Genomic DNA, 24,386 nt, shown 5'->3' with positions numbered 1-24,386 from the left:
CCGCGCATGTGCAGTGCAAACCCAAGGTGGGGCAAAAACAAAAAAAACTAAAAACTTGAAAGTTCTTCGGGGAAGAAGAAGAAGTGAACTCTGATACGTGTTGAGAGGTTCACTGGCCCGAGTCGTCCCAGTGTTCCAGGCTCCGCGGAGAAAAGTTCGTAGAAAAGTTTTTTGTTCGGTTCGTTTCCCCCCTGACACGATGTTGACAGGAGACGCAGCAGCCGCAGTCCTCGCTGTGCTCTCGGGCTGCTGAAGGTTCACCTGGGACACGCTTCACTTCCTCGTCCGGACTCGACCGCGGGTGTTTATGTGTCGTGTCGCGGCTGGTCGGAGGACTGTAGCCGGATCCCCTGCCGCCGCCCGGACCCGTCGGACCCGTCCGATCAGTCGGATCTCTCGGATCTCTCGGATCAGTCGGACCCGTCGGATCAGTCGGATCTCTCGGATCAGTCGGATCTCTCGGACCGCTCCTGCAGACAGGTGAGACGTTCTGTTGTGAAACGACGACTCGACACGCGGTCGATCGCATCGCAGCTCGGAGCGGCTCAGAGACCCGGGATGAGTAAACGTGTCGTCGTCGTGATAAACAGCCTGTCATTCAAACCGACGCCACCTCCTCCGGCTCCCTGGGCCGCAGCTGCAGCTCGGTCGCCAGGCGACACTCGACCGGCTCCTCCTGCTGTCGGCCACAGCCCCGAGTTCAGACACTTGATGGTTGTAAATTAGTTCTTCAGCTTTTGCACATTCTAACCCTTTTTTTTTTGAAATTTCTTTCTATGTTCTTTCTGTCCACTTTGCTGCTGAAATGCCCAAATGTCCCAAACAAAAGAGGTTTATCTTGTCTCATCTCAGATGGTAGTATTGATAATGATCATGGTCTCAAGGTGTTGGGCCTGTGTCAGAACTGAACTCTTCATCAGTGAGCTGCACCCACAGAGACGTGTGACTGGCACAGGGGTTATTGTTATGATTGAATGGTAAAAGCCTGTCAGCATCATGTTGCTTCCCCCTCATTTGGTCTCTCATTCTCGAGAAACAATGAATGGCTGAAATTCGAAAAAGCCACACGTGCACTAAAAGCATGAACACAAGAGTTGACTGGAGGCGGTGTTTTGTCAGAGGGGAGAGGAACTGAAGAACCTCTGGGGTCTGTTTCAGGTCGATGCCCCTCCAGGTGAGACATGAATTCCCTCAAAAGGTCAGCGACCTTCTGAAGAGATGGCAAAACCTTAAAAAAAAGCCTTTTCCCGCTGAGGATTCTTTTTCTCGTCGAGTGTGCGAGAAAACTGTGAGGAAGGGTTAAATCGGTGACACAAGATGAGAGGAGCGCATCAAACCGCAGCGAAGTGCAGCAGCCGCCGTGTAGCGTGTCGTGCATGGCTGCATTAGCTGTGCAGCATTGCACTGCATTGTGTGCAAAGCACCACGGCAAGGAAGTGACTGTCCGCTTTGCCTTTGCACGGGGTTTTGGTTTTTGATATCCTTCCCTTAGTAAAATCAGCAATTACCCAAAGTGTCATAAGTGTATAGACCTTCATCGTGTCGCCTGAACTTTGGATAGCATTAAAATGCAAATTTTACTGCGAAGCAGAATTAAAGGGGATTCTCCCCCGACGAGCAGTGATACAATGATGGCCTGTGCTACAGGATTCACCACTAGATTTCTACTTCCTCTCCTAAGATCCCACACTTGTTTCAGTGAGCAGAGCTGCATGTGCTATAATCCAGCTGTTGTCCCGGAGGCAGAGGTGGTTTCCTCCTCTGAGAGGAACATCTGCAGGCTGTCTTTCTGTTTTGGGTACCTGCCAGTTAAAACCTCAGTGCATGTGGACAAAAATCATCGTGTCCCTCACTCTTCACTTGGCTCTGAACTAGTGATGATAACGGAGCAGCAGCATCAAAGCAGCGGCAGAGCATCCTGAGGCTGCAGGACCAGGATGCAGGAGGGCAGGGAGGGATAATGTTGCTGTTTACATAGAGAGGTGAAGCAAGTTTTAACTTTTCCATGTACAAATAGGTGGTTTAGTCCAGTGGCAGTAGCTCAATATTTGCACTTCCGTACAGTGCTGGAGCAATTGTAATCCAAAGATAACTATGTGAAGGTTGTTTTGTTTTTTTCCAAAGTAATATTTAAATCCGGGTGACAAATTTACAAATCCCTCTCTGATGGTGCTGGTCCTCCTCACGTCACTAATATCACAGCAGCGTTTGCAAACACCAAAGCATAATTAACACTTTGACATCAGATCCTGTCTGCAGATAGACGAGGGAGTGGCAAATTTGAACGGGGCCAAAGAAGATATTTCTACATTCCTGTTCTGTCTTGCTCCGTGCAGTCGGGCTGCCACTGATCTTTACGGTGCAAGACCATAACTGACTCGCATGAGACAAGAGTCAAATGTTGATCAACCGGTCTGGTTTGAACCAAAGGATTGTCAGGCATGGAAAGTTGTGCTCGCCTCAAACAAGGCGATATGAACTTTGTTTCAAGTGGTGTGACACCTCTTTCATTTTTCATAAGTAAAGTTTATATTTCGACAGAGTGCGCCTCTCTGACTCCATTCAGTTTACGTCTGCCTCTAAGTTTGCTCGTTTCCTGTCTTAGTGGATAATGTCATGCATCACTTCTCCTGTAGCACGATGTCTTCATCGAATATACCAATGCACTGCTTGCAAGTCTTGTTTCATGCCGCTGTTCGCCAAGACACAGTTTAAACTGTGTTTAAAGTGGAATTCACAAGATAACAACAACAACAACAACAATACAAACAGAGTAAAATTAGAAGAACAATTCGTATTTTCCAGACATTCAGAACTGAAGTGTTGCTGTAGTTGATGTCAATCACTGGATAGTCCGATGAAGATGATGATGATGGTGATGAAGATGATGATGATGATGATGATGGTGGTGGTGGTGGTGGAATTGTCAATGAGACAAGTCATTTGAAGACCAGGCGTCAGTAGAAACTCGCCCGACTCACAACGACATCATTGTGTGCTTCCAGAAAAGAGCATGCTGTGGTTCCACGTGGAGCTCTTTGGAAATGGCAACGTGACTCCATGACAGACACAGTTCTGTCCCATTCAATCAGCTGCTGGTGGACTGCTGCTGAGCTGCATTCACTGTCCCACAAGAGATTAATAATAGTTTTTTTGTTTTTTTTTAAGTGCATTCCCTGTCAGCATTGGTCCCACTGATCCATTCCTTGTTTGGGGAGATCAGCCTGCCCTTTCACCAAGGACATATTCTGTTGCAATCAAAACTTCTGATCGCTTTGCTGTTTTCAGAGCATCGTGAGTTACGCCTACTGGTGATGGAGATGGATCAAATCGTAGTTCCGTTTTTTCGCCAGCATGGCTCTAGGGATGTCAATGTCAATGTTGCTTCGTTTAATGGTCCCACGACTTTGGTCATGGATCACCAGCGTTATAAGAACTCATCCTCTGGGCATCATGAACATCTGGACAAAAGGTCATGACAATCCATCCGACGGTTGTTGAGATATTTTTGTCTGAACCAAAGGAAAGGCCGACACTAGCATCCCTAAAGCCACATCACGACCAAGGCTAGAAATATTGTTTTCTACATAAAATGAATATGAAGATTTTTTTGTGACCTCTTTAACAATTATTTTATTCTTCCTCAGTCTTGGTTGAACTGCTTGTGAATCACAGCCATTTTAAACGAGCTACATGAGGTCTCTCAGGGAAACACAAGACAAAAATCTTTTGTTGTATCATGTTTGGTTTTCTTTACAATGATTTGTTACAGCCTTACAATAGTGCTCGCACGGTCGTGGACTTACTACAGAGAAAGTCTAACTGTAACAGGGAAGAGAAAAGACGGCTTGGGACGTTGTGTTTTCTGGGTTGACGGGCGTGGGAAATGCGTCCATACAGTTTTGGCCCTCGATATCGAAAGACAGCTGCAGTTCTCTGTAAGGGACGACACCCGCCACATCCCCATCATATTAAGTGATGACAATTCTCCCTGGGACATGTGTGAGTTTTGGCGTCTAAAGGAAGAGGCATGCTATGTATTCGTGGGAGAGAGGAGTCATGCATTTTAAAGGAGGTGTTCAGACAAGTGATATCACCCTGATATTGGAGTCTTCTAAATCTGGGCTCGTATACAGGAAGCCGATTGCGTAGCGATGTGCATGTTGGAGGATGTGACCTCATGTAAAGTCACACATCTGTCAAAGCCATTTTCCCTGAACTTTGAGCTTTGCCACCTTTCCGATACAGAAAGAGAGGAATAGGGTTGTTTCGGGGGAGTGGTGAATTGAGCTTTACGTTATCCTAAGGTCATAATTTCATTGCAACGATTCCGCACTGATTTGTTGTGTTTAAATCATGCGAACACATTAGGGTGGCATTCACAGTGGCGGCTTCATTGCTCTAAAGAAACCCTGGGGTGGATTAGTCCCTTGGGGCTGGTCACTAAGTTCTCACCACATGTTTACATTCCTGCATTGAAGAGAACTATCTTGATTCCTGCAAGGCCCAGTGATTATTCGACTTAAAACCAGTCGGTTTCCATTTAGGCCAAAATGGACATTATTATAATAATTCAAATGTGCATGTTATAGTATATTTCTTTTGTGTCATTGGTCCATCTGTTCACTGGAAGCTGGTCTCGATTGTTCTGCGTCATGGAAACATTTAACCCTCTTGTGAAAGTGTGATTAAAAAAAGACTTGTTAGTTCTGCTTTCTGTGAGCAAGTTATTTTTACTGACAATGCCTGCTACACTACTCTATTGTGGTCAAGTGAAAACTTTTGATGAAGGTTGATACTTAATGTTTAAAGTCAATTCTTTATTTTTTTTTATTCTTAGGTACTGCGTGCGTGCGTGCATGTGTGTGTGTGTTTACCGGCCCTAATGGTAGCAGCTAGATAACCTCAGCTGTGAGAGGATCGGACCACCTCACCATGACGGAGGTCCAGGTAAGACAGGCCTTCACCGTTAAAACAAGAATTGTGTGTCAAAAACATAGATATACACAAACCAAAATGTGATTGTTTACAAGTTAGTGATCTGCCCATGTTCCCATAGACTCCATGGCCGCAGGGCACAGAGTGTGTTGCCAGGTACAACTTCAAAGGCACATCGGAACAGGACCTGCCCTTCAACAAAGGAGACGTGTTGACTATCATCGGCGTCACAAAGGTAATGTTTGATATGCTGCACTTCTGCCCAGTGTCCTTACAAAGATGGAGTTTTACTTTTTTAGTGGTCACACAATATGTAAATATGACATTGACTCCCATTTTCTCTAAATATGAGAAGACATGAATGACGTCATCGTACTCCTCATGCTGACCTGTTGTGTTTCAGGATCCCAACTGGTACAAAGCTAAAAATTCTGCAGGTCGTGAGGGAACAATCCCGGCCAACTATGTTCTGAAAAGGGAATGCGTCAAATCTGGGGGCAAGCTCAGTCTAATGCCGTGAGTACAAGAGACTATAGTGGCATATTTAGTCCCGACATAATCTTTCACTTCCAAAGCAAACGGGTTTATGTATTTGCTGTGTGTATGTGAAATGCTGCCACCACCTCAGCTTTATATGGCGTCTGCCATGATGGCTAAAATAGCTCGAGTGTTCCCTCTTGCTATGTCTCTGTGGTTGCCGAAGGCAGATGGCCCTTTTTGTCGTTGCAGTGACGCTGTAGTTATGTGAATGGAGACCATAAGCTTTGCTCGAATTCTGCAGAGTTTCCTGTTGTGTGTTTTCTCTCTAAGACTGAAGTAATCTTAAAAAAAAAGAAAAGAAAAAAAGAATCAGCTTGTTTGTTAATATGACAGGAAGTCTGTACACATTCATGGGCATATGTGTATGAATGACAGACATATTTATTGTGCACTTGATCACAAAGTGTGTAGGTGTAGCAACTAGTGGCAAAAACATGAAGAAACTCATAATGAGACATAAAAATATGGACATTGAAAAAACATAGCAGCCGTACCTGAGCTTCTCTGATCTACCATCAATGTCCATAAATCATTAGTTTGTGTTTGCATGTTCTTAGACATATAATATTGCATGTCCATCCCCTTTTACAGAAACGCCTTTTTACAAGCAGCACCAACTGGCCTAATATAAACTGCACTTCTCAATTTTTGTAAATACGTATCCCCAGTAATTATTCTGAGAGCAAAATGGTAATGGGACTCTGAATGGAGGCAGTTTCATGTCAGTTCAGTTACAGAACTGAAAAGGAAAACCGCCCCATCACACCTCCTACAACTCAGAGGGAAGATGTTTCTATTTCAATGAAAGACGAAAAAAAAAACGTTTCTGTCAGTTCTCCAACAAGATGTGTGAAATTAAAATGTAAATTTCTCATTGAGCCAGGTGCAAATAGATTTACTGTACATCCTGTGACTTTGTCAGTAATACAACTGTTGACAGTTGATATGTAAAATACTTTAATCTACATGTATATCTCTTGTTAACAGTATTTATTCAATTTTTTATTTTAAGGACCTATTTATTTAAAATAATAAAATCATGAAGTACATTTAACAAGATGTAAATTTCTCAAAAGGCTAATGGAAAATAATTACTAACACAGATTCTAAATGGACCTCTTATTAACAATGATGGATATCTCTTAAAACAGTTGGTGCAATCCCTTTCAACACTTTTGATAAAGCTAAAAATAAAAACTATTATTTATTGTGTAAATTGTTTTTGCACACTTGTCATTTTAAACGAAAAGCTGATATGCTTCAATGATGGGCTTTTAATCAGAGTGAAAAACATGGTGTGTAAAGTAAACCTTAATTTTCCAAAATGTAAAAAAATCCACAAGGCAATATTTCAGTACACGACCACTTAAGAATAAATTGAAAGAAATGGAAAAAGAAAGGCGACCGCTTGCTATCTCCATGTTTGTGCAGGAGGACCACATAAGCCAGTTTCCACAAGCGATGTGTGATGAAAGGTCAAATGTAAATGTAGCAATAGCTCATATTATGTTCTTTAAAACAAACGGCACTAAGAGCCTTACAACAAGGGAACAGAGAAAAAGGACACAAAGAGTGAAAAATACAAAATAAAACCAAGGAAGGCTTTAAAACCGCAGAGAAGAAAATTATTGGGTCGAAATGGAGCACATAAAATGAACTTTTAATATATGTGAAATATGCTTTGTAATAACCGATGCAGACAGAAGGACATTAGCAGAAAATATCCAAGAAGATTTCAATCATTTGGTTCGAACAATAAAGTCTGCACATTCTCACCATTTTAAGGATGTTTGTTCTACATTTTCAAAACATTTCAGTTGTATTTACCGAAGTCCCTGTGACAGGATTAGTTTGAGTGATGGAGTTGTCATGGTGTTGTTGCACTGACGCCTCTCTGGCTCTTCCATTCCCAGATGGTTTCACGGGAAGATAACGCGGAATCACGCAGAGGAGTTGCTTTGCCCGCCTGAAACGGGCCTGTTCTTAGTGCGAGAGAGCACCAACTTCCCCGGCGACTACACCCTGTGTGTGAGCTGCGAGGGCAAGGTGGAGCACTACCGCATCATCTACCACAACGGCAAGCTCACCATTGACGATGAGGGTTTTTTTGAGAACCTCATGCAGCTGGTTGAGGTAAGATATAAAATTAGGTAGCTTGCTCTGGTGCTATATCGAGCATTAGTCTACTGTATGTATAATGTGCTTTCCTGTCCCCGTGTCATTGTGATACCTCATAGACCACATACAGTTACCGGAACAAATAATGAACAGGAAGTGTCAAAGAGGAAGAGCCGACTGTGCGCTGGGGTTCAGAGTTCTAACCTCAAAGAGCACCAAGGCATCTTACGTGAAACTGACTCATTTACTGTGTAAAACTCTCATTTTGAACGGCAGCATGCTTTAAATTTTTCAGAGTAAAATAGACGTGTGGGTTCAGTATGACCTATTTAGGGAAAAACCTTGTTATTCTCTTTTCTCATTTGACCAGACTGCCCTCTATTGGTCACGGAAAAGCACTGCTGAGTTTTATTGCTTCTAAGCTGAAACACTGGTGGACTCTTTTTCTTTTTTTTTTTCATCATGTGCAGTTTTATTCAAGCTCTGTTGAGTTGGTACAATTGTATGCTTCAATTTTACCACAAAATAAGAACAAATAGAACCTACCAGAACTGTTACCTTGGTGAAGACTGTAGAAGCTGAAAAAAGAGGCAGAAAATCTAAAGGAAGTACATCATTTAAACAAACGTTGGAAAAATTCACAGCCTTGGCCAGAAGTCATTCTAGGCTGGTGAAGACTTATCATTTCAAATTGGTCGAAATGGAATTTGTTCCACAAAGGCAATGGAGGAACAAATGTCCCTAAAATCCTAAAATCTCCAAAATTCCCTAAAACCATGTCCAGCCGACGCAAAGTGGTATAATGCTATTGTTTCCGCTTTAAGTACATGTTTACTCCTAATTCCCCCGCCTGTTTTTAAAAATGTCTTTGTGTCCAGCACTACACCAAAGATGCAGACGGCCTGTGCACCAAATTAATCAAGCCAAAGCTGGAGGAGGGCACGGTCGCCGCTCAGGATGAATTTTCCAGGAGTGAGGCTCAGTTTATCAATCTTCGAAAAGTTCTTCTTGCCGTGACATTGATGCCTGTTTGCTTACGAGAAGCGTGTGTGGGCCTCTTGTGCTTACAGGTGGCTGGTCGATGAACAGAAAGGACCTCAAACTGCAGCAGGTCATTGGAAAAGGAGAATTTGGAGGCAAGTTTTCTTTTGTACCTTGGTTATTGTCACACTGCGATATACACCGTTTTGTATTAATGCTTACATGTGGCAGAGATCGCATATATAATATAAACTTGTACAAATGCATTTTTCATAGCCACAGAGATTGTTAATTTGGTAAATCGTTTAAAGTACATTTGAATCGATAGTAGATGAATACATTTTAACTATAAAGCATATTCCCATAATCTCTTTGACGGTTTAAATACAGATTAATTTTTTTGCAGGTGGTTAATTTTTGTGAACCATTTAACAGGACCGGCTGTGAACATCACATGTGCTTTATCTGCCACGTTTGCATCTGTTCCTCAGCTCCGGGCCGGATAAATGCAGATTCTCTGCTTGTTCACTAACAGTACGTTGTTTGTTCCAGATGTCATGGTGGGAGACTATAGAGGGACCAAAGTAGCTGTGAAGTGCATAAAGAGTGATGCTACAGCTCAGGCTTTTATTGCTGAGGCGTCTGTCATGACGTAAGCATCATTAAAAAAAAACATTTTTCAATAATATATAAATAACCCTAATAATAAGTCTATGTGTTTCTCTCCTCCTTCAGGCAACTACGGCACAATAACCTGGTGCAGCTGCTTGGAGTGATTGTGGAGGAAGAGGGGAGTCTCTATATCGTAACCGAGTACATGGCCAAGGTATGTGGGCGACTGTCTGATCATTTGACGGCATCCAAAACATAGTTACGAACACCACACATTGTTTCTTTTTTGTGTGTTTTTTTTAGGGCTGTTTGGTCGACTACTTGCGTTCCAGAGGCCGGACAGTACTCGTTGGAGATGCTCTCCTTAATTTTGCACTGTGCGTATTTCTGCAAGTAGTCGATAACATCTAGAATTATACTGTATTAAAGGTAGAGTGTGGAGTGTTTGACCACCAGTGGCACCTTGGAGCACCGGTTGAGGAGCAGGGCGCAGATTAGTTTGTATTCAGCACAGAGATGACCTGATACTGATACTGCAGATATATGTTGGAGAGCATATTGCAACAAAATCTACAGAGAATTTGCTTACATTAAAAGCTGAGCATTCAGCTTCGCTAAGGCTTTGTCTATTATCATTTTTACAATAGATATTGATTAAATATGCTAATACGGTTTGGATGGCCAAAATCTTACCACGGCTGGAAACAGGATTATTGGGTCTAAATCAGACTTGCGTGTAGGTTTATGTCGTCATTACCACCTCAAAAGTTTTTCAAAGTTGGAGGTGTTTTTAGCTTGTTTTTCATTCTAAATGAAACACACAGGATGTAAAGTATCTATTTATAAAAAAACTCCACACTGTACCTTTTTGTGCTATCGTCAGAAAAGCCAGCATTGAGAGTTTAAAAGGAAAACGTCCCTCAGGTTTTTAACTCCTCTCATCTGTTCCTGCACAGAGACGTCTGTGAAGCCATGGAGTACCTGGAGGCAAACAACTTTGTCCACCGAGACTTAGCAGCCCGAAACGTTCTCGTGTCTGACGACAACATCGCCAAAGTCAGTGACTTTGGTCTGACGAAGGAGGCCTCTTCCACTCAAGACACTGCGAAGCTGCCTGTGAAGTGGACATCACCAGAGGCCCTCAGAGAAAAGGTCTTTATTTAGAAGGACTGTTGAACATGCTGAGTCTTGTGCTCTGCCATGTGTACCCACCGCACATGAAAGAAACTCTGACATCTATTTTTTCCCTTAATTGATAGAAATTTTCCACTAAATCGGACGTATGGAGCTACGGTATTTTGCTGTGGGAGATTTACTCTTTTGGCAGAGTGCCTTACCCAAGAATTGTAAGTATCAATATCTTTTTGTGACACGTGCAGAAAGTATTAAGGTGGAATTAAGAGGCATCGTTATGTTTGTGGGCACAATGGTTGTATGCTTTGTGGTTTCTATAGAAGTTTTTTATTTAATGTACATAAGTGAAACTCAATAACAAGTTAAGAAAGGAAAAGATGTCAAACTAAATTCCTGGTTACTCTGAGATTTAGAAGAGCAAAACTGTATCGTCTGTGTTCTTGAATATATTTTTCACCTGTCAAATTGCATGCCTGAAATTGCAAACTGTGTGACACAGCAATTTCACACTAGATCAAAATCCGTTGTTTTCTGCTGTGTTACTTAATACTAAAAGGTTTTTGTCATTCCTGTAGCCATTAAAAGAAGTAGTGCCTCGGGTGGAGAAAGGATACAAAATGGACTGTCCGGATGGCTGTCCTGAGGTGGTGTACAACATCATGAAACAGTGCTGGAACCTAGATCCTGCTGCTCGGCCAAGCTTTCAGATGCTGAAGGAGTGGCTCCAACATATCACCCAAGGGAGGGGAAAAAAACAGTGAGACATCTGACAGAACAGAAGCCAAAAGTGACTTTCCTCTTCCTTCATTTTGACGATGAAAAAAAATTTATCTCACACAGACTGTATTATTTGGTAAAGTTCACAACAAATACGCTTTTCATGAACTGTTCGTTATGAAAAAGTTGTGTCAAAATGTTGGTTCCTTTGAGTCTCAGGTTGTTGAAACTGCAGTGACTCTTCGTTACTGCCTCAGTTGCTCTTGTCTTCTTGCGCTCTGTTATCAAGAGTGAATGATTGACTGTCCTATCGACGAGTGCTGCCTCAGAGCCATAGTCTCTTGACCTGTTTTTATATTTCCTATGTCTTTTCCATTGGTATCTTTGGTCTTATTGGTGGAATCATTAATTTTATGAACTTGTGAACAGCGTTTGACAAAAGTTGACTGAATCCACGGTATGGGTTCAAAGAGGGAAAACGCTTCAAAGTGCAATTTTGATACGTTATTACTCGCTTTATTCATATTTTTTTTTGCCAGCCAGGTACACCTTTTTTTTTGCGTGGATTGGTGAATGTTAAATAAATTTGTTAAAAGGACTCAGTTTAAATAATTCTTATTATGCAGCTTTATTTGTTCAAGGTATATTATTTTTAATATGCCTACTTATGGATCTCTCAAAGACGTCAAAGAAAGAAGACAAGTTTGGACTAATGTCACCTTTACTACTGATATAATGACATCATACAAACTCAGTCATGTCATCATTCCCATGTACAGAATTTCCATCTGAAAAAAAGTTTTATTTTGAGAATTTGGGGATTTAACTGAAATAAATGCATTTTGTATGTTATAAGAAAGAAAGGATGTTAAAAAATTTACTATGTTGCTATTTTCAAAAATAAAAAAAAAAATCTTTTGGAAAATCATTTTGCGCTTTTTGGGAATAGGTACTTGGGCAATTTTGAGTGATATTTGTACTTCAAAGAGCTACCGCAATGTTATTTTGATGATAAAGATGCATACTAAACATATTGTTTATAACATAACTATTTTTTATTAATTAAACATATTAGTATAATGTAGTTTGTCCGATATTACCCAGCTAGGTAAAATGCTGCATCAGTAATAACAATGTAGGTATATAATATATGTAAATGAACATTCCTTAATTAGCCATTGAGGATATATTTTAGTAATTTAAGACAAGTTGTTCATGATGATCTATAAAGAATGAATATCAGCCAATAATAGAGCCATTAATTAGCAAAATAATAGTCATCATCGATTAACCAGTAATAGAGGCAGAGCCATTAAATACAGTTCAACTATATATACATGTGTCATACCAAAATGTAGTGTCAATATAATTTATTGTTTACAAGATGCTCCGTTTCTTTCAAAAATGCAGCGAACACTTGTTTTGTGTTCATGAATTTAAATACGTTGGTATTTTATGAAAGAAATATATTGAAGATGTATAAGACTCATTGTCTTTTACCGTGTGCAAATAAACAAAAACGCGTTTTTAGAAAAGCAGGAAGTGGCGGAACCTTGGCGAGAGAATGAGCTACAAAGGGGGGGGGGGGGGGGCCTATTTCGGTGTTGCACTTAAGGGTGCCACAGGGAAACGCAGACTGAAAACAGAGGCGGCTCGATAGTTGCTATGTGACACACAGCAGCCCGCACACTCAGCCAACTCACTCGGTTGTCAGCGTTGTGATGGAGAACGAGGCGGATGTCTTCTATCGGCAGCTGCCGAAAGTGGTGAGTCAGGAACTGAAACGAGGGTGTTTCAGGCGGAGAACGAGCTGGTCGGTGTTTAGAAAGAGTCATTAATTACATGTGGCGGACGTCGGCGCTAGCTAACACGCTAACGTCTGCGTTCCACCTGTCGCCAGGAGCTGCACGCTCACCTCAACGGCTCCGTCAGCTCCCACACCATCGAGAAGCTCATCGACCGCAAACCGCATCTCAACATCGAGCACAACATGACCGCGATCGGCAAAGGCCAGCGGAGGACCCTGGACGAGTGCGTATACCGCGTCATGTCCGTCGTTGATTTAACGTTTAATACGAGGCCCGTCGGCGGTGGTCGTCATCAAACAAATGGAAGTGAGGATTTCATTCGTAATTTTATTAGTTTTAATATGCATAACCAGCGGAGGGTCGTGTCTGTGTTCAGTGAGAAGCAGATGATCTGTGTTCACGCAGACAATGGTTGACTAATGATAATAATCAGGGGGCGTCTGTGTGAAGCGGGTCAACATAAAAACAACATGGCGGCACTTGTCCGCAGGTGTTTTCAGGTCTTCAAGGTCATCCATCAGCTGGTGGACACGGAGGAGGACATCCTCATGGTGAGGACTGGCACTGACCCCAGTTCAAACAAACAAATAAATGAATTATCTATTTCCTCCAGGTTACAGCAACAAACGTCGGTTAATTCTTCCCAGGTGGCCACAGATGTGATCAGGGAGTTTGCAGCTGATTCTGTCAAGTACTTAGAGCTCAGAAGTACACCGAGGGAGGAGAAACACACAGGTGACGACACTCAACACGCAGGCGGATGTTCTGATTGAATTGTTTACCAAGTTATTCATATTACAAGTACAGCTGCAAACACCAATTGATTAGCGTCAACAGAACATTATTTTTATTATTTTCTGAGAAGAAATGGCAGACATTTGTTGTTTCTCAGATGATGGGATTTGTTACATATCTTGTCTTTCATGACAGTAAACATCTACTAAACATCTTTGGATTGGTTGTGCAAAACAAGGCATCAGAATAAATCATGTTGGGCTGTGGAAAGTCATACGGCATTTTTATGTGTTGTAGACAAACCTAATAATCAGAAGAGTAATAAGCAGAATAAGCACTAATGAAAAAATAATTGTTTGTTGCTACTTACAAGTTCCTTCTCTTTTTCCTAGGATTGACAAAAAGGAGATACATTGAAACTGTCATCAGAGCCATCCAGCTGTGTAAAGAGGAGGGATTGGACATTGATGTCAGGTAAGTGTAGCCTGTTTTATCTGTGTGTGTGTGTGTGTGTGTGTGTGTGTGTGTGTGTGTGTGTGTGTGTGTGTGTGTGTGTGTGTGTGTGTGTGTGTGTGTGTGTGTGTGTGTGTGTGTGTGTGTGTGTGTGTGTGTGTGTGTGTGTGTGTGTGTGTGTGTGTGTGTGTGTGTGTGTGTGTGTGTGTGTGTGTGTGTGTGCGCGCGCGCGCGCGCGCGCGCGCGCGCGCGCGCTCCAACAACTTGAGTGTCTGATGCTAAAACCTGCACATTCATCTTGAAGGTTTCTCGTGGCAATCGACCGCAGGAATGGGCCACAGGTTGCCATGGAGACAGTTGAGCTGGCCGAGGAGTTCCTGCTCTCCTCTAATGGTTTGGTGGTGGGACTCGACCTGAGTGGAGATCCAACGGTCAGTCCACCAGTTGTATATAAGTGGCTCACAAAGTTGTTAATAATAGTTTGGACAGTATCAGTATTTTTTGTTGTTGCTGGATTATGTCAAGACTTGTTCATTAATGTAATTCTAATTCTAAGGTGGGCGATGGAAAGTCTCTCCTTCCAGCTCTAGAGAGAGCCAAGAACTGTGGACTGAAGTTGTCACTGCACCTCTCAGAAGTACGACCATAACATTCTTTTTTTGATTGATCCGACTTAAGTCACATTATGCAGTGACATTTCAAAAAAACAAAAAAAAAACAACATTCTTGCAGGTACCGTCCCAGCTGGAGGAGTCCGATTTGCTGTTGAATCTTCCTCCTGACAGGATCGGGCACGGCACATTCTTGCATCCGGAAGTGGGTGGATCTCAAATTCTGGTTGACAAAGTGCTGAAGAACAACATACCACTGGGTAAGACTTGAGTTTGAGATTGTGACTAATCTTCTGTGGATTGTAGTTTGTTAACTGTGTTTTTTTGATCTTCAAACTCTCGTAGAGCTGTGCCTGACATCAAATATTAAAGGTCAAACTGTGCCGTGTTACTCCAAACATCACTTTAAGTACTGGTACCAGCTCGGACATCCAAGTGTCATCTGTGTAAGTTCCCTCCCTTTATCCGCAGGAATCTGCGAAACTCTTTGTAAAATGTCTCTAACCAGGATGGAGGTTTAGTGACATAAAGATGCCTTTAGTTCCAATACCAGACACGATACTATATATGCTTTGATGCGAGTAAAACTACTAAAAAAACATTTGAATTTGACCAAACTTCTCAACTGCATCAGTGTTTGTTATCCGTGTAGTCACAAAAACACTTACAAGCAGTAAAATAAAAACTAATTTGATTTAATGAATAAACTAAGAAGTAACAAAAAAAGACAATGACCAAACATTGGGTGCCAACTGTTTGTACTTGAAGTCAAAATTCCTTCAGTGCTCAAGTCTTGATTCTGATTATTTGCTTTGCAAAAATAATTCATGTAGAACGTGAAATGGCACTTGATGGCTGGGCAGAAAAACAAAGTTCAACATGAATGATTTTTATTCTTTATCAAATTACAGACTGACGATAAGGGGGTCTTCAGTACAGACTTGTCTCAGGAGTATCAGCTGGCAGCTTCCACATTCGGTCTCAGTCGTGAGGCCGTGTGGAAGCTTTCCCAGCAGGCTATCGATTGTATCTTCGCACCAGAGGCCGTGAAACAGCAGCTCAAACAGAAGTGGACTGATTTACAGCCTCAGGTGTTCCAGTGATCCGTTCAGCCTCAAGACAGCCATATACCTCAGGTTTCCGTAAAAAGGAACAAAAACTTTTCGTTAACTTTATACAAGTCTTTGTAGAAATCATGACATTAAAAAGGGAACTCTAAAAACTGCTGTTAACAAATGTTTGAAATAAGTGAAAGTAAAAAATACTTATTTAGTACAAGTGTGAATTGTGTTCTTTTCTGCTGTTATACTTTTTGTGGTGTTGAACACAGCATAAATCAAAGCAAATAATATTTTGAACTAAAAACTATCATCGGGGATTCAAAAAAAAAAAAAAATCAGTGATATCCAGTCTTTCGGATGCTTTTCAATATCTGCAAGTCCATCCAAGATATCAAAAGTTCTCTGAATTAGAGCTCATGTTGCTGTTGCTCTGTTTACTGTCACGCCTTCTTTCCAAATTTGCCATGTTTGTCTTTGTGCTTCTTGAATTTGCCGTGTTGCGTTTCCTTCTTCTGTTTACCGTGCTGCGGACCCCCATTGCTTGCTGTCACATTTCCCCCATCCAGCTTCCTCTTCTTGTCACTGTTGGGAAGAAGACACTTTAACAAACACATGTCTACAACAGTCACGTAGTTATTCCTAATCACCCTGAGAGACACTGCACCTCTTTATGCTGACAATAGCCGAGCTCCCAGCTTTCTTCAACACGTGGTCCCACTCCTCATCATCGCCACGGATCCTATATCTGGAAATACAAAAACGATTATTACAGCTTCATTTAATTTTGCCACAATTCAAAAATGCCTGGACAAATAATGACCAGCGCTGTCCTCCGGACTTACTCCTCCAAGTCCATCTCCTTCACTTTCTCTACTTCCTGCTTGTGTTGCTCATCAAACTCTTTAGCTGCTTCATTCTGTTAAGGGAAAGAAAAACAATTACTTAATTAAAATTCAAACAAACACATTCTTAGGCGAAGAGCTGAAGCATAATATTTAAATTCACCTGCTAATATTTTTTAAGAAGAGTTAAGTCAATAAAACATCAGAAAAAAACATTACAAACTAAAACTCAAGGTTGTTTGAATTTCTTATTCTATAGACCACAAAGCCAAAACAAAGATATATAAATTGAGAAAATTCTCAAATCTGAGGCTGAAAACAGCTCATGTTTGGCATGTTTGTCTATTAATTGCTTATTAATAGACTAAACACGTCTACCGTGACCTAGTGCTGAGGAACCACATACCAGATCATCACTGAGGCTTTTGACAGTCGGCTCCATGGTAACGTCTTTGGTGGCCGTCATCTCTGCCTCAATGGCCTTTTCTTGGATGCTGGTGAAGGCCTATGACGGTAAAGGCGAGCACAACAGACGGTAACGACATTATTGCAGCTGTTTTAATAAGAGGTCACATAACATCTTTACACTTTGGGTTCCAATGTACCTTCCGCCATTGACATCAACTGACCTGCACAAATTTACGGATGAGACGGTTGAAGAGGCCCATGAGCTGTGAGCTCGGGAGATCAATTTCCTTTTCGAGCTGGTCCACTGACTTGTGCTGTAAGCCAATACCAAGCAGTAAAGCCTAGAGGAGAACAAGTCGTCAGCCAATCAACATCTACGAGATAATATTGTAGGTCGCAGCAAAGGGACAACTGGTGTTCCAAACCAGTGAGGCAACTTACACACTGAGCTGCAGAGAGGGAGATGTCACCGAGCTGCTTGAGGAAGAACATGCGTGCCACAGCTGGGATCAGGTCCATGATGAGGTGGTAGTCCACCATGCTCCTCGAATACAACTCCAGACGTTTGAGGTCGTAGGGGCTGAAATGGGCCGCCAGCTCGGAGCTGCCGAGAGCTGTGGGGAACAAGAGACGAGTCAGACCGGGACTGCGAGTCGCTGAGGAAATCTGATGTGTACGAGGTGGAAGGATCTTAACTGCTCGTCTCCTCCTTGGACTTCTTATTCTGCAGGATGCTGAGTGCCATGCTCGGACTGAAGCTGCTAAACTGGTAGGAGAGGAGGGACAAGAAGCGCCGACGGAAATCTGAGGAAAACAGAATCTGTTCAGGAGGACTGCGAAAAGTTTATGAAACAAACCAGGTCTCCTGAGGTAGTTCTGGAAAATTCACCTTTCCAGAAGGCAGACAGCCACTGACTCTGCTCTGGGGCTTCATCTGTATTCAGCTCCTTCAGCATGACAACAGAGTGCTCTCCTGTCAGGTCGTTCTAGATACAATCACACACCAACAATTACAGCATGTGACGACAGCACCATGTACAGAAACATAGGAACACATCGTTCAATACTTACAGGGGTTTGTCTTAGGTAGACAGGAGAATAGCCTGCTTTCTTCCAGAACCTGTCAGGTGGCACAAAAATTTGACATTTCCAAATCTTCAGATATATCGCCACCCAGCTCCCCTCTGGATATTTTAAGGGCACTCACTTGAGCAGCTGTGTGGTAAGGCCATAGGAAACTCCTAAGTAGTCCAGCCGCTCTGCTCTCCTCTCACTCAGCTTCAGCAGCAGAGGGGGGAGCTCCTTCCGTGGCGTGACGACTTCCTCCAGGAGACTGACGGCCTGCACAGCAGAGTTCGTGACACAGATGTCTGCATTTAATTTGCCCCATCCGATCGCTCAATTGTACTTTTGCACTTCGTGCGGGGAATTAATGCGTCTCAGATGTCTTGGATTGAATTACCTCACTGCTGACGGAGGTGATCTCATTGTGGTTCGAGCGTTTGCCCTCATCCATGGTGGGAAACTTGCCCTCGTAGTACATCTGCAGCATTTGGAGAGCTCTGGAGCCATAACCCATCTGTTCGAAAGGTGGAGATCCAGTTACACACATGAAAATTCATTTAAAAAACTCGATAAACAGCTGAGGCCTTTGCAAGTTCTTACCCCTTGATAGTCTGGATTGACAGCTATTCGCACCACTCTGCCTCCAGAGAGGCTGCCGAACTCCGGGTCTTGGAACTACAAAGGAAAGAGCAAACTATTTGTGTTTGCACTGTGGTAACATGAGCCGTGACAATTTTTATGAGAGCTTTGCAACGGGTTTGTACCTGTTCTGACACGGTCCAGGGAATGAGATCCCCAGAGGCCTTCTTCCCTCTGGACAGACTGTTTAGGATGGACTGCCTAGATATTTCTCCCTCCAGACACACCTGAGAATCCACAGACGAACAAATGCATGAATGGGCCAAATCAAGAAACAGTTTTTTCTCTAGAACAAAAGCAAAATTTAAAATGGTTGAGCAAGGTAAGGTAGATTTTAAGATAATCCTCCTGATCAATTTTTTTCCATTCAAAAACACGGAAGCTTTACAATAAAATAACAACAGAATTTCACGAGGGTTTCCAGAGAGTCTTACCTGCACCACAGCGAGCACCTCGGGGAGTGAGTTCTGTGTCGGAGGAACAGGCGGCAGGAGGCAGAAGAGGTGATGGGCCGGAGCATCGGACAACATCTGCAGGTCATTGGGGGAATTCTGGAGCCAAAGAAAACAATAAGTCAGCAAATAGATGACAGAACCGTGTGAAGGACAGTGTGCTCTCTGAATAAATCTGAATTATTTCATTACAGGTGAAAAACCTCACCTTGTAGTGTGAGGCCACGTACAGAGCCATCAACCTCTGCAGGAAGGCCTCAGACGCCTTGTGGTAACAGAACAGCGTGTCTCGGTTCACATAATATCTGGACAGTTGGAATTAAGGATGAAAAATCTTCCGCCGTCTCTGCTCCAGACTCAAGTACGAGCAAAATCAGAGACTATAAAGAAAAAGGTTCTGCTTTCTGCACAGACGTGAGACTATGGACAAGAAACTTAACAAACCTAACCTTGCAGATACATATTCAACCATTCAACATGCTGCTTGCTGGACATGCATCCAATGTGAAGTTTTTCAGATTTATCCAAGATATTCGATATTTGAAATGCTGCATTAATTAAACTGTATGGTTCTCACGGGCTGTCACAAATGCAGTGATAGTAACATAGTAACCGTTCCCAGGGATTAACTGTGAAAATAAATGCTTTTTAACGAATGCCATCGTTTGTTCCAGGTCTATCAAAAGTACAGTGGCCTGGGTCATTTTAATTATTATGATATGGACTTATGCACAAAGCATTTTGAATCACTTCAGTGCATCAGTTCCGACATCCAGGTCTCGACCGGGGGGAACTTCACGTTCTTTCCAGTGACTCAAGGATACAGGTCACAGGTCTGTGGCAGCGGGCAGCCAGAGATGAGCCTGGGGATGTTGAGACAGTCCAGACAGAGCAGATCATTCAGCCACTTCTCCACAGCGTCTCCTGGAGCGTACCGGATGGACTCATGGAGGGAAACCTCGTGGAGAGAGCGAGCTGTGTGGGGAAATCCGCAGGAGGCGGTCAGGCAACGGACACACACACACATCCAGTAAAAACACTGGGATTCATTATCTACCTGCTGCCAGCCTCGCCGTGTTGGTGCTCCTGTTCTCTGCCGACATGCTCTGCTGAGTGTCGGAACTCTGCTGCCTCAACTGCTGAATCAGTTTGAGAGAGAGGGAACGTCCGGTACCTTCATACCTGCAGAGACCAGAAACACAAATGATTAGAAGATGATCAAACTATTTATTGATCCACTGAATATTTACCAATTTTGATAGTTGATTAATCATCCAAGCCACAAAACGCAAACAAATCTCCTGGTTGCAACTTCTCAAGATGGAATATTTGCAGATTTTCCTTGTCATTTATTACACTTAACTTAATATCTTTGTTTTCAATCACAATATGTAAACTTAGGTTTAGGAAAATTGTCTAGCACATTTTTTACTCTCTAAAAGTAACTAGTACCCTACTTACTAAGTAAAATACATTTCAAATTACTCGATAATGAAAATAAGCTTGTTTTCGCAGTCCTAACCATTACTTATCGCTTTTATTTCATTGGTCAAGAAAAACCATTTCACTCCATATTTGGTTTATAAATGTCATCCAGCTCGTTACTGACCCATTGATAGTGGAGGCCATGAAAACCAGATAAGGCCCCAGGAGGCGCTTAACCAAAGGAAGAGGGATGGCTGCAGCCTCGTCAATGACCAACAGTTCAGCCTGACCCAGCTTCACCGCATCACCTGGGTGGATGTACTGTTGGTCACAGGAACAGGAAGATCACACGTTTTACCCACTTGCGATTATAAAAAAAGAAATTGGGGTAGAAGACGCCTGGTGTCGTTTACCTGAATCGTCTGCCGATGCTCTTTGAAGATGTTCACGCGCACCACTGCTTTGTTGTACTCTGGATTCAGCGACTGAATGATTTCATAGTCAAGGTGCTCCTACAAAATGAAAAAAAAGAAGACATGAAGTGGTCTGTGCTCACAGCATCGAGATACTGTCACTGAGGCTCACGCTGCCTACCTGGTACTGCAGAGCATCGAATCCTTTGAAGATGAACTCAAACATGGTGTGGAGGTTGTCTGGGCTCGGTGAGGTCACAAAGATATTTGAATAGCTGTAAAACAAAATGTCAGGCAAAAATGGGTTAAACTTGAAGACAATACACAAGATTGATATATTCATATCATAACATTAAAAAAAGTTAATCTGTACCCAAAAGCCACAGCTCCGGCGACAGCCAGCCCCAGAGCTGCAGACTTGCCTCGACCACGGGCAGCAGTTAGAGCCACCGTGATACGCAGGGTCTTCTCCGAGATCGCCTCAATGAACTTCAGCACTGCCTTGGCCTACAAGGAAAGAACAGACGAGGAGACAATGAAGATAATGATAAGTGGGACGCCCATCAGGGTGTCATTCTTCAGGAACACTGTCACAGTACTTGAAATCACAAAGATCTATGATTCTTATTGGTGCAGTCAGGAAATGTGTGCAGTGGCTCTTAAAGGAAAAGGTCCTGACCTGGTCCATGGTCCTGCAGCCATCCACCAACACGCCCACAGGCTGAGTGTCCTGAAGTGACTCCTTCAGATCCTTCAGCTCCTGTTCTCGCGGAGACAAACCGTCCTCCTGCACGGGATGACACATGAAACACGTTAATCATTTGGCACTTTACAAAACATGCGTGCTAACCACTTATTCAAGAGGCCAGTTGACATGTATGAATGTAAAAAATAAAATTTTCAAATCAATATTAAAATAACATCTAGTGTCGGTAGAGAAAAGCGAAGACTGGTGCACTGTGTGATCTGAGTTTTGTACAAATCAGCAGTAAATTGTGCTTTTTGCTTTCATAAACTGTACATATCAATTAGGGCTGCAACTATTAACTATTAATTTTCCTAAAAAATAATCTATGAATTTTTGTGGAAAAAGTCTAATTAATTAAAATAGCTTGTTTTGACCAAATTTCAAAACACAGTGGTATTTTATTTAAATCAATATCAAAAGACAGAAAATCAGAAAATCCCCACACAAGAAAGAACAAATTATAAACCATTAAACATATTGCAAAAATTATTTTCTGTTTTCCTGAAAGTACCTGAGTCTTTGGAGGAACTGGTTTGATGTTTGCCACGTGACTGGAGATCGGAAGGATGTTGAGTTGGTCGTCAATGGCAACACAGTTTTTGCAGGATGCAAGAGACAGAATAAACCTGGAAAATGTAAAGTAGAATTAATAATAATGTTCAATTTTTCATTCTATTAACCCAAAACCCCTCCAAATGATATTAAATCCTTAGGCAGCACAAACCTCTCATTGAACCGTCCCACCACGTCCTGATGAGCCTCAGTCCTGTATCGAGAGTGGACATCCTGAGGAAAACAAGGCACAGCGATCGTTGGGCACCTGACTGGAACAGAGACTCCGACGTGTGTGTGGAGATAAAACGTGATGGGGACTCACCATAGTCATCGTGTACAACTGCTTGAGCGAGTTCATTGTCCGTAGCAGGATGACCACTATCCCACCGCCTTCGACCGTCTCAACAGTCCTCGCCAAGAGGTTGGGTGTTAGAGCTTCGAAATCCTGTGTGACAAGTGAAACAACAGAAATAAAATGATATACTGTTCTTCATAGAGATCTAAAACTGTGGCTCCCAACAGTTTCTTGTGGCCCTTCTTCTCGGGGGCCATATGAGATGTAAGTAAATTAAACAAAAGCGAGATGGAGGAGATGTTGAAAATGAAAGATTTAAAAACATAATTATTCTTTTTGTTGTGGCCTCTCCGTTCTGTCAAGCCTCTGTTTGACCACTGGTCTACAGCCACAGAGCCGAGGGACTCACCTGCAGGACACACATTCCGAAGGTGTTTCCCAGGATCTTGTGCGTCTCGTTGTAGTAACAGTAGCGGATGTTGGTCGCGGCGATGAAGAGCTCAAACGGGTCGTCCTGATTCAGATTCAGCGTGCCCGTTTTGATCTTCTTCTGCAGCTGTCTCATGCGCTTCTTGCGATTGCTGTTTGTGGGACACGGCGGGACAAGAAGTCAAACCTCCCTCTTCTCCTGTACGATGCACGTGGACACATGACGTCACGTCCCTGACTCTCTGTGAGGAGACTCACCTGCTGAAGCCCAGGTCTTTTTTGTAGCACCAAAGAACTGAGGGTCGAGCTCTCACGCTGGCTTTAGACAGCATGTGATGCAGGATGACAACCTGAGTCAGAGACAGGTGGTTTGATGCAAACAGATTCATGCGACAAAAGGACAAATATGTACCCGACACAGATGAATTTGCCAGTGAGGAAGAGAGAGTGATATATCACCTGATCTCTGCCACGATCCCCCACCACCACGAACATGGTGCGGTGCTGCAGAGCGACTCCATTCTCGATCTGGACGCGGATCCGGTTGTCGACCTTCTTGCGGACTGTTGCCATCGTCTTTCTGCTCCCGAGAGAAATCAGAGGAATCGAACAAACCCCAGTTAACACTGCAGAACAAGGGCCGACGAAGAGCCGTCAGCTGAGGATGAGGCTGCGGCCAAAACAGACGAGTTCGTGTACAACCTGTCGACACGCGAGGAGGAAAGATCGCGAAATCAAAGAGCGTTTTTCAGTTTTACCTTCTGTAACAGACGAACTGTTCGATATCTGATCCTCATACAAGTCCAACAGTCGAGGGCTGAAGTTACATGCCGGCCGTCATGCTGTTGATATTCTCACGTGGAGACAGCCGTTCATGGAGGACCCCCGGGCGTGACGTCACATCTGCGCGACAGTCCCATGAGTTGTGTGGGAGGGGCTACAGGCCCCGAGTTTGGTCTGCGAGGTGGAAACTTCTTTACAACTGAAACGAACAGTCGATTAAATGTAAATGTTACATTAATATACAGCTATTTCTTAAACAGTTTAATCGTTCAAGTCATTTTGAAACAACATTATCAAAAGATTCACTAATTCATTTCTTCTCAATGGATCTAAGATCATTAGTCAACCAATCCATTGTTTTGATAAAAGATTTATTAGATAAATCATCAAGTCATTTAAAGACAAAGCGACAAGCATGTTCTTGTTCCCAATCTTCCAGTTTAATTTTCAGTTTTATATATATCTGCATACTAAACATTGAGGGACTTTCTATGAACGACATATTAAAAACTTCCTGGCATTTTATAGACCAAACAACAAATTCATTAATTGATAAAAAAAAGACATTGGTAAATTAAACAATAATTAAATAATCATTAATTGCAGCCATAGTCAAATGTGCAG

General features: G+C 42.6%; 3 protein-coding genes across 10 annotated transcripts; 2 read left to right on the top strand and 1 right to left on the bottom strand.

Annotated features, from left to right (window-relative positions):
* The first annotated feature begins 23 nt into the window (after positions 1 to 23).
* LOC118315193 (tyrosine-protein kinase CSK) lies at positions 24 to 11,965 on the top strand. Of its 2 annotated transcripts, XM_035642259.2 has the most exons (13): positions 24 to 480; positions 4,841 to 4,950; positions 5,060 to 5,173; positions 5,342 to 5,454; positions 7,392 to 7,611; positions 8,475 to 8,568; positions 8,667 to 8,732; positions 9,130 to 9,229; positions 9,313 to 9,403; positions 9,493 to 9,566; positions 10,146 to 10,341; positions 10,449 to 10,535; positions 10,899 to 11,965. In XM_035642259.2, the coding sequence occupies exons 2-13, from the start codon at positions 4,936 to 4,938 to the stop codon at positions 11,082 to 11,084; spliced, it is 1,356 nt and encodes a 451-aa protein (XP_035498152.1). In that variant the 5' UTR covers positions 24 to 480; positions 4,841 to 4,935; the 3' UTR covers positions 11,085 to 11,965. The 2 variants fall into 2 exon arrangements, with proteins under 2 accessions (XP_035498152.1, XP_035498153.1); XM_035642260.2 differs by lacking the exons at positions 24 to 480; positions 4,841 to 4,950; positions 5,060 to 5,173 and adding an exon at positions 5,184 to 5,251.
* Positions 11,966 to 12,644: 679 nt separating this feature from the next.
* adal (adenosine deaminase-like) lies at positions 12,645 to 15,922 on the top strand. Of its 6 annotated transcripts, none has more exons than XM_035641509.2 (10): positions 12,645 to 12,806; positions 12,941 to 13,071; positions 13,339 to 13,399; positions 13,496 to 13,583; positions 13,976 to 14,057; positions 14,341 to 14,467; positions 14,593 to 14,673; positions 14,769 to 14,907; positions 14,993 to 15,093; positions 15,559 to 15,922. In XM_035641509.2, exons 1-10 carry the CDS (start codon positions 12,762 to 12,764, stop codon positions 15,748 to 15,750), a joined length of 1,047 nt encoding a protein of 348 aa, XP_035497402.1. In that variant the 5' UTR covers positions 12,645 to 12,761; the 3' UTR covers positions 15,751 to 15,922. The 6 variants fall into 6 exon arrangements, with proteins under 6 accessions (XP_035497402.1, XP_035497403.1, XP_035497405.1 ...); XM_035641511.2 differs by having other exon boundaries at positions 12,664 to 12,806; positions 12,905 to 13,071; XM_035641514.2 differs by having other exon boundaries at positions 12,789 to 12,806; positions 12,941 to 13,154; positions 13,349 to 13,399.
* On the bottom strand, positions 15,327 to 23,898 carry nat10 (N-acetyltransferase 10). Of its 2 annotated transcripts, XM_035641506.2 has the most exons (29): positions 23,738 to 23,898; positions 23,439 to 23,559; positions 23,238 to 23,329; positions 22,960 to 23,131; positions 22,578 to 22,700; positions 22,425 to 22,486; positions 22,212 to 22,326; positions 21,632 to 21,739; positions 21,326 to 21,459; positions 21,134 to 21,227; positions 20,953 to 21,051; positions 20,724 to 20,860; positions 20,172 to 20,296; positions 19,939 to 20,089; positions 19,323 to 19,419; positions 19,097 to 19,213; positions 18,788 to 18,889; positions 18,624 to 18,698; positions 18,421 to 18,537; positions 18,166 to 18,299; positions 18,030 to 18,078; positions 17,848 to 17,944; positions 17,655 to 17,762; positions 17,400 to 17,572; positions 17,180 to 17,299; positions 16,957 to 17,055; positions 16,551 to 16,624; positions 16,373 to 16,453; positions 15,327 to 16,290 (listed from the first exon to the last, which is right to left on the bottom strand). In XM_035641506.2, exons 2-29 carry the CDS (start codon positions 23,550 to 23,552, stop codon positions 16,149 to 16,151), a joined length of 3,111 nt encoding a protein of 1,036 aa, XP_035497399.2. In that variant the 5' UTR covers positions 23,553 to 23,559; positions 23,738 to 23,898; the 3' UTR covers positions 15,327 to 16,148. The 2 variants fall into 2 exon arrangements, with proteins under 2 accessions (XP_035497399.2, XP_035497400.2); XM_035641507.2 differs by lacking the exon at positions 23,738 to 23,898 and having other exon boundaries at positions 23,439 to 23,578.
* Between the last annotated feature and the right edge of the window lie 488 nt (positions 23,899 to 24,386).

This window comes from Scophthalmus maximus, chromosome 7 (genome assembly GCF_022379125.1).
Source record: "Scophthalmus maximus strain ysfricsl-2021 chromosome 7, ASM2237912v1, whole genome shotgun sequence".
NCBI classification, from domain to species: domain Eukaryota; kingdom Metazoa; phylum Chordata; class Actinopteri; order Pleuronectiformes; family Scophthalmidae; genus Scophthalmus; species Scophthalmus maximus.
This window is presented reverse-complemented; position numbering and strand designations above follow the sequence as displayed.